This window comes from Setaria italica, chromosome I, assembly GCF_000263155.2.
Source record: "Setaria italica strain Yugu1 chromosome I, Setaria_italica_v2.0, whole genome shotgun sequence".
Lineage (NCBI taxonomy): Eukaryota > Viridiplantae > Streptophyta > Magnoliopsida > Poales > Poaceae > Setaria > Setaria italica.
Genome location: NC_028450.1, coordinates 3,764,677 through 3,773,080, shown reverse-complemented (window position 1 = coordinate 3,773,080; position 8,404 = coordinate 3,764,677). Strand labels below are relative to the sequence as shown.

Below are 8,404 nucleotides of genomic sequence, written 5' to 3'. Positions count from 1 at the left end.
CGGCTCAGGTCTTGTCTTCATCTTGATGTGGAGAAAATTGGCACCCTGCTCGCCTCTTCCAAAAAAAACTAAAGTAGGTCGTGCGCTCATGCTGATTATGCACGCTTCGGTCCTTTGCGCCTGTCCTGTTCGTTTATTGCCATGGCCAATTTACAGCTCGCTCACGGGCATCACAAGCAGAGCGCAAACAAACAGGGGTAGGGGGTGGCAAAATAGCTCAGCTTGGGCGACTATCGCCATGGGCCATGGCGTGGGGGTGGGACCGGGGTCAGGTGATGGGAGAACCTCAATGAATTCTCAATGTAATTCTACCTTTACGTGCACTTTCGAGAGCTTAAACTGACAGTATAGCACGTTAATTTCTAGAATAAATTCAAAAAATACGAGCATCCATACCATATCAAAGCTCGAATATGAGTGGACAGATTCCACCATAAAAAACTAAACATATCGAGCTCTCAGATCGCACCGATAATTAATAGGGACACGGAGAACTATTGGAGAAATATTAGACAGCACACTCAAAATCCCCAATAGTATCAGTTTTTCAGGAACGGGGGTCTAATTTAGTTGCTGATAAAAGCTTCGCCCAAAGTAGATTTTGAGGGAGGAAGGTGCCAACTAAAAGTGGCGATATATAGCAGCCTTCACACTGGCACTGGTGAGTGCACTCGTGCAGGCCATCCTATTCAAAACGTTGGATCTCAAACTAGATTTTTCTTCAAAAACTCCTATGGATTGAGGCATGTCGTGGGGATTTTAAAGGATTCTAGGGGTGTCCAATCCTATGTAGGAATTATATTTTCTTCAAAAATTCTTGAGTCCTTTAAAATATAATCCTATGTATGATTCAAAACGTTGGATCTCAAACTAGATTTTCTTTGAAGCCCGGTAATCATACAGGTGTGACTTTGCGATGCGTCGACTGCATTGCGTGATACATCTTTATTCTTGCAGATTTACTCCTCTTCTATTCATATTCTTTAATTTTATAAGTTTTGATCATATTCAAAAACATGTAGTATAGCCTCTGCGACTCAATACATGGCGGGGAGCCCCGCCACGAGGCGCTAGTAACGCGCTTTATTCCTTTTTTTTTCTTGAAGAGTGAGAGATCAGCTGCCTAGGTTTCCTCATCACGTCGATCCGTATACGTAGTAGTAGTAGATGACATGCGTGGAATCTCGACAGGACGATATGACTCAAGTTAAGGCAGCCGGCTGTGGCCGGAGCAGCCTTCAGACGTGCAGAACGGCGGCGGGCGGCGCGGCGGACACAGACGACCGATACACGGTCTCCACGGAGGGAAAGGGTGGCGTCGCGGCGGAGGAGCTGCGAAAGGGAAGCGAACCAAGATGATTAGCTAGCCGGTCGACGACGTGCAACACGCACGCCCGTCACGCAAAAGTCGAGGAACTGAGACTCACGAGGAGGGGTGCCCGCCGCCGGCGGCGGCGGCGATGGCGTCGGTGTTGGCGGCGGCGACTGCTGCAGCGGCGGCGGTGGTGGCGGCACGTGGTGGCCGGGCACGCAGTACGGGCAGATCGGCGGCCAACGACAGAACGGATGGAAACAGATTGGATGGTGTCGCGGAGGAGCTGCATGCAAAACGAAGCGAACGAACCCTGTCGATTAGCCGATCGAAGCGAAGCGAAGCCATAACGGGTACCTAGACATGCAACACGCGCGCCAGTCACGCCAAGTCAGTAATTAAGATGCTGGAGACTCACGAGGAGGAGCGATGCCCGCCGGCGGTGGCGGCGGCGTCAGTGCGGGTGGCGGCGGCGGCTGTAGCGTCGACGGCGTTGGCGACGGCGGCACGTGGCCGCAGGGCGGAATGAAGCAGGGCGAAATGACGCGTCTGCACAGGCAGCCGCTCGCGGTCGCCAGCCAGACTGCGACGGCGAACTGCACCAGCGCTATGAAGCGGCGGCGCCGAGGCATCACGGCCATCACGCACCAGATTTGCAGGTACCGTGATTGTTCGGCTCCGATCCGTTCGTGCTCATCATCTCCGATCCTGTTATTTATAGTATACAGCATACGAGCGGTCACCATTTTTTCCTTGCAGCCAATGCACGACATTGCCACCGAATCAGGTGTGCGTTTGCAGGACAGTTGCCGCTGGTAGTAGCCTTGGCTTTTGGCTAGTGGTAGTGGCTTGACGGAATAAACTTTCCAGGTCCGCCACATTTGCCGCGGTCAACGACGGACGTGGAGAAGAAATGCGACCTTGGTCACCGGAGAGATCAGCAGCACTATTCCACTACTATAAGTCTATGGCCACCTTATGCTCTAATGCAAATTGAAAATGACCTTTTCATCGAATCAAAAAATAAATAAAAATGATCAGTTCAGTCGATTCACTAGCTAGGTGTGGTACATGTCACGCTCCTACTCATCTACCGCATGCTCGTATGTCGGGTGTGGGTGGAATCAGGAATAATCAGATTGCTTTGGAGGCATGGCATCTCATAATAATTATGCTAGCTCTTCTCATGTAAAATTAGTTCCTACGCTCAAAATTAAATAGGTCGTAGGTGAGCCTTGATAGCCCGATCAAACACTCACTCTTAGCACCAGTTGATCCTGTGCATGTACATCATTGACTGATCCGGTGATGTCCTTCGTGGGAACACCATCGGTACCATCCCTTCTTCTTCTTCTTCTTTCTTCTTTCAGTAGCTTCGTCTTGCTGCCCTCTTAGCATCGATTGATCCGGTGCGATGTATTATTAGAGAAATGTGTCAGTGTTGTTCCTAGTCCATGTGAACTCTTGGGAGTACCGACTCAACCAGTGAATGTCTTTCTTTTTACCATCATTTTGATAGTTTTAGATATCATCCTTAGAACATATAAACCACTTACAAAGTTAAATCTTAACATTAGTACAAATAGCTATATTATTACTTAATCATCAAAATCACAAATTATGGCTTAACAGTTTTCTTACACATTTTATGAGGTACTCTCTCCGTCCCAAAATATTATTCGTTTTGATTTTTCTAAATACATAACTTTTGGTATATATTTGGATATAGTATATATTTAAGTGTATATCAAAAATTATGTATCTAGAAAAGTCAAAACGAACAGTAATTTGGGACGGAGGGAATATACCGTAAGAAAAAAAATCGGAAGGAATCGTTTGCATCTTTCTCCGGATAGTCAAGTAACGGTGACTACGCCGGTAAAGCTCATTCGAACTCAAGAATGTGGATGCGCGTGCCAAAGTGATCTACGTACTCGAGCGACGACCAGCCGGCGACGAAGGTCTGGGTCTTGGCATATGGCAAGTTGGCATGCAGAAAAAATAGGCCCTGCTCCTCTTCTCCCTAGCAAGGAAAGTTTGGTCATGCTCACGCTGAGAGTGCGATCAATCAAGCCCGGAGACGGAATCGGCCGATTGCGTTTCCGACTGTGATGCTGTTTGGTTGGTGTCCTGAAGGCGGCTGTGTCATGAGAAACCTTGTTGCAAACGAAGGATGGACACGGCCCAACGAGAAGCATGTCGCAACAGAATGATGGACGGGAGAGGATTAACTGCTACTCCCTGCCTAATTAAACTACTTCAGATGGCAAAAGAGAGCTAATAAGAACTATTTTGTTCTTTCACGAAGCATACTAGTTGAGTTCTTGATGCGATTATTAATTTTAGGTAGGCCTGCTAATGGGTTGAAACCCATCCCAACCCGCAACAAATTAACTCATTCACCCACTCTGTCCTACTCCATAATTCTATTGTCTAAACCTAATCTGACCTACCCCACCAATTGATATAACCCATGGATTTGTATATGAACCTATGAGTTTATATAAACTTCATGTTCGCACCTTAAAATTTTAGAGAAATTGATTGAAATTTGTTGCAGATAAATCAGTTTGACAGTCCGCTACTTTGTGCAAAGTAGTACGATCGGACTTACATGTGGGTCCCGCATCAAGAGTCGGATGCTAAAACTAAAATCTCACGTTCACGCTTTAAACTTTGAGCGAAATTGACTGAAATTTGTTGTAGATGAATCAGTTTGACAGCCTGCTACTTTGTGCAAGGTAGTGTAGCTGGACTTACATGTAGCTCCCGCGTCAAGATCGGACCCTAAAACTAAAACCTCGCATTCACACTTTAAAATTTGAGCGATATTGAATAAAATTTGTTGCAGATCAATCAGTTTGACAGTCCGCTACTTTATGCAAAGTAGTGCGGCTAGACTTATATGTGGGTCCCGCGTCAAGAGTCAGACCCTAAAACTAAAAGCTCTCATTCACACATTAAAATTTTAGAGAAATTGATTAAACTTTGCTGGAGATAAATCAGTTTGACAATCCACTACTTTATACAAGGTACAGTGACTAAATCTACAAATAGATCCCACGTCAAGAGCCGAAACCTGAAACTTAAACCTATGACTTAAACTCAGTTAAACCCATACAAACTTTAAAAAAAAACACTTCCAACCCGTTCCAACCCATTAAATACTAAAATCCATTTTAACCTATTCAAACACACCCGCATCACAATCCACCCCAACCTATTTCAACCTACCCTATTAGCAGGCCTAAGTCTAGGTTCTAAAATCATTAATAATTTATCATTGCTTTTCTCATGGGTACGGGTTGTCCCGTCTCGCACGGCAAAGAAAGCAAGATCATTTCAAGGTTAAATCAGCACCCAATAATCGTTGTCGTGGAAGTCGTAGAAAATTGCAGCAGGCTAGCAGCTAGAATCGAAGGAGGCAATGTAGACCACAGACAATGAAGACGCTAGAGCATCGTATACTTATATATCTTAAGGAAAACAAACCATGCCAAATAAAAATTACGGTCAGATTTAACAAATTCTTACCATGGCCGTTAGGTCAGGAACATGGATCAAGGCCAGCATTTATATTGACTTTAATTAATTTCGTTTTGCATATATACTTGTGCCGTGCCATACTTTTTTTTTTCCGAATCACATTACATGCGCAGACGCTCACATACACGCACACACACTCGCTTCTATGAACACACGCACGCAACCCTACTCCTATGAGTACCTACGAAAGACTGAGCTGGCAACCTGCTCATGGCTAGATCGATCGGTTTCGGGTCAAATAGGAAGAACGTGAATCTTCCACCTCTCCCTATACAGTACAGTTAAGTACCAATATCTTTCTGAAAAAGTCCGTCCAGCTATTCAGGAAAGGAAGGCAATCGATTCAATTCATTCCCTAATTTGTGATCTCGAAATTGATTTACTTACCACTGGCGCCAAGCACCAGTATCAAGTCGAGAACTCGAATCTTGATGGACAGGTTCCATTACAAGGAACCTTAGGGTGCGTTTGGTTGGGAGACGATGTAGGACGGGACGGTCCTGTCCTACTTTTCTGGGATAGGATGATCCTATTTCTTGTTTGGTTAGAGGGACAGGGGCGTCCCTGTTTTTTGTTTGGTTTGAGGGATAAATGTGGGATGGGATGATCCCGTTTTCTGTTTGGATCGAGGGATAGCTGGTTATGATAACCTTCTGCAGAATCATGGTGACATTACCTCCTACCTGTCATACCTTCCTTCTTTCTAAGGATAATCATGGTGACATAATATATAGTCTGAAATATATACAATATATATACACAATATATAGTCTAAAACAGAGACAATTCATTTAACAGAAATATCAGACCAGTGTAGTTATTGCCTTCAGATAACAAAACTACAGGGAGGTCACTGCCATGATGAAACTGAAAACTCTGCAAGTAATATTATCCCCAATAAAGTATCATTTGAAGACGCAGGTAATTGAGAATGCAATAAACAAAAGGAAGCTTGGTAGCAAACCGAACTGTTTACCATCAAATATCATTCATATATATAGATGGCATTTACCACAGTACCATTACATCAAATCCATGCCTTACACAATATAGAAAGTTCAAGGCATACTATATGATAGGCCACAGTTAGCAAAAGAAATATGACTGACAAAAGAGACCGTTACAACTATCAGGTGTAACAAACATGGCCTAGTTAGCAAAAGAAAGCTTTACCACTATCACTAGTTGTATGTTCCAAAAGCACCTACTGTCCAGGGAACCTCTCACTAACAAACATAGCCATCCAATGTAACTGGTGCTGAAATGGCAAGCCATAGAAAGCTTTACCAATGAGAGGATTGGCCACCAGATGCGCATAGTATGTGGATATCTGAAGATCATTAAAGCCTGAAACTGAAAGGCTATTCACTTTGTCAAAGAGATCTTCTGGCAGCTCATTATTAGATTTAGCAACCTGCGTTATAGCCATGGCAAGCTTGTCACCAACTCTGTTGAACGCACCAATCAACCCCTCCTCTGCACTTTCAACAATCTTGGCCCTCTTGTTAGGTCTTGCATTAGATGTTGCCCCTTCCTCAAAAGCACTACTAGGATCCTCTTCTGTACCATTTGCAGCCCCATCTTCAGTATCACCATCTTCTGTACCAAGAGGAGCACTTGAATCCTTTGCAAACTTGCCAGTAGCCATATCCTTCCCAAAGATTGTTTCCATCTCAGCATAGTTCTCAAGAGGCTTGTTTAAATACTCGGCATCAGCCTTGTGATCCTACAATGCAATAGAAATTAGTATGAAAAATATGATAAGAACAAGACCACAAAACAATAGAAACTAGATTACGTGCACATGGCCATTGTAGTGCTCCTCATCAAGGGTGATGATGTAGTTCTCTTCATCGAATCCAGATGCACTCAAGCTCTTGAGTCGTGTTATCTTTGCCCACTTTCTTTGCCATGTCTTCAGATGGTTCTTAATCTGCTCACCATTGAGCGTAGTGTTGAATTTTTCATTGACAGCTCTAGCACATGCATTGAAATAGACCTTTTTGAAGCCCTTTCCTGTTTTAACACCACTGGCAACGACATTGGCAAGATTTTTCAGCATGAAATTGGACATTGGCGCTGTCCAGGCAGCCACACCAGTACCTCTCCCAAGTCCCTCAACATGACCATCCATTGCCTGGCATGTAACAAAAAAAACAGCTAGCATTGGATGTTAAGTTAACAAGATTTCAGCACCAAATACAACAAGGATTGTATGTCATTTAACTGGATTTCAGCAGCAAATAAGTCCTTCCAAATACAATATAGCAACAATAAGTACATACAATTGAAATATAGCAACAATATGTTCATACAACTGAAATATAGCAATAAATATGTCCATACAACACAAACACATCTAGGAAAATACTTGCAAAACTGAAATACATCAACAAACTAGTGGGTACTAACTAATATTGTTCTCTTGATGGTCTGCCCACATCTGATCAGCAATACTTTGCCTGAAATTAACCATCTCGGTATGCTCATGTGCTTGTCCACTGTATGTTGTAGCATGGTTATAACTTGAAAAATTATTGTCTTCTATGAAGAACTCATCAATTCCATCTTGTATAACCCAATTGTGAATGATGCAGCAAGCAACAACAATGTCTACTTGAGTTGGGAAAGGAAAGAAAGGAGTGGCATCATCGAGAATTTTGAATCTTCTCTTTAGACACCCAAATGCACGCTCTACTGTGATACGAAGAGATGAGTGCCTAAGGTTGAATAGCTCCTTCTCATTTTGGACAGGATTATTCCCCCACTCATTCAAGTGATAACGAACACCACGAAAAGGGGGCAAGAATCCTGGTTTTGCTCCATATCCGGCATCAACTAGGTAGAATTTTCCTAAAATGTGATGGAAAGTATATCATATTTCTATTATATTAATGATTCATATGGAGAATCTGATATGGTATTAGTGTATTACCTTGTGGCACTCGAAGTCCATTCTCACGCTCCAAAGCATCTCTTAACACTAGTGCATCATGTGCTGTCCCCTCCCAACCAGCCAATACATAGGTGAACCGGAGATCAAAATCTACGGCAGCCATTACATTTTGAGAGGCATATGACTTCCTACCACGAAAGGCTAACTCCATATCTTTAGGAACAGAGGCTCTTACATGTGTACCATCGATGGCTCCAATACAATCCTTAAAGTAAGGATCCCATCTATGGTTCCCTTGTATTTTAGTAGGAGTTTCCAATGATGGAGGCGTAATTAATTCCCCTCGTAGCTCACCAACAGCACGAAGAACCCTGTTAAAATAACGACTGACTGTTTCTCCGGATCTATCAAAATTAGTCCCAACTACTCTGTTCCTAAGGTTGTGCCCCACGGTATTTAGAAACATTGCCACTTGCTGCTCAACACAACAATGGATGGTATCTTCAAGCAAACCACGATCCCTGAATAGGTTGCAAAACCGAAAGAACTTGGCTCTATTTAGTCTTAGCATGTTCACACAAACTGTATCATCCTTCCAAATTTTGTTGTTTAAGTACTCAAGTCTCATCCTATCCCTTCATCGATAGATC

General features: G+C 43.4%; 2 protein-coding genes across 2 annotated transcripts in view; both read right to left on the bottom strand.

Moving 5' to 3' along the window:
• Positions 1 to 846: 846 nt before the first annotated feature.
• Positions 847 to 2,013, bottom strand: LOC101777606 (extensin-like). Its single transcript, XM_004951421.3, has 3 exons — positions 1,731 to 2,013; positions 1,428 to 1,598; positions 847 to 1,332 (listed from the first exon to the last, which is right to left on the bottom strand). Exons 1-3 carry the CDS (start codon positions 1,951 to 1,953, stop codon positions 1,208 to 1,210), a joined length of 519 nt encoding a protein of 172 aa, XP_004951478.1. The 5' UTR covers positions 1,954 to 2,013; the 3' UTR covers positions 847 to 1,207.
• Positions 2,014 to 5,783: 3,770 nt separating this feature from the next.
• LOC101777193 overlaps positions 5,784 to 8,404 on the bottom strand; it is a 6,387-nt gene continuing 3,766 nt past the window's right edge. The window contains exons 2-5 of the mRNA XM_014805680.2: positions 7,794 to 8,389; positions 7,332 to 7,711; positions 6,657 to 6,974; positions 5,784 to 6,584 (exon numbers count right to left, since the gene is read on the bottom strand). Coding sequence (XP_014661166.2) covers positions 6,063 to 6,584; positions 6,657 to 6,974; positions 7,332 to 7,711; positions 7,794 to 8,389 — 1,816 coding nt within the window. The 3' untranslated portion in view covers positions 5,784 to 6,062. The remainder of the gene's footprint in view (positions 6,585 to 6,656; positions 6,975 to 7,331; positions 7,712 to 7,793; positions 8,390 to 8,404) is intronic.

Bases quoted from the DNA above. Each gene is read 5' to 3' on its own strand.
- LOC101777606 (XM_004951421.3), bottom strand. From the start codon at position 1,953: ATGGCCGTGATGCCTCGGCGCCGCCGCTTCATAGCGCTGGTGCAGTTC. The intron at 1,599-1,730 runs GTGAGTCTCCAG...TTTTGCATGCAG, and splicing joins GGCGGGCATCGCTCCTCCTC to CTCCTCCGCGACACCATCCA. The intron at 1,333-1,427 runs GTGAGTCTCAGT...TCCCTTTCGCAG, and splicing joins GGCGGCGGGCACCCCTCCTC to CTCCTCCGCCGCGACGCCAC.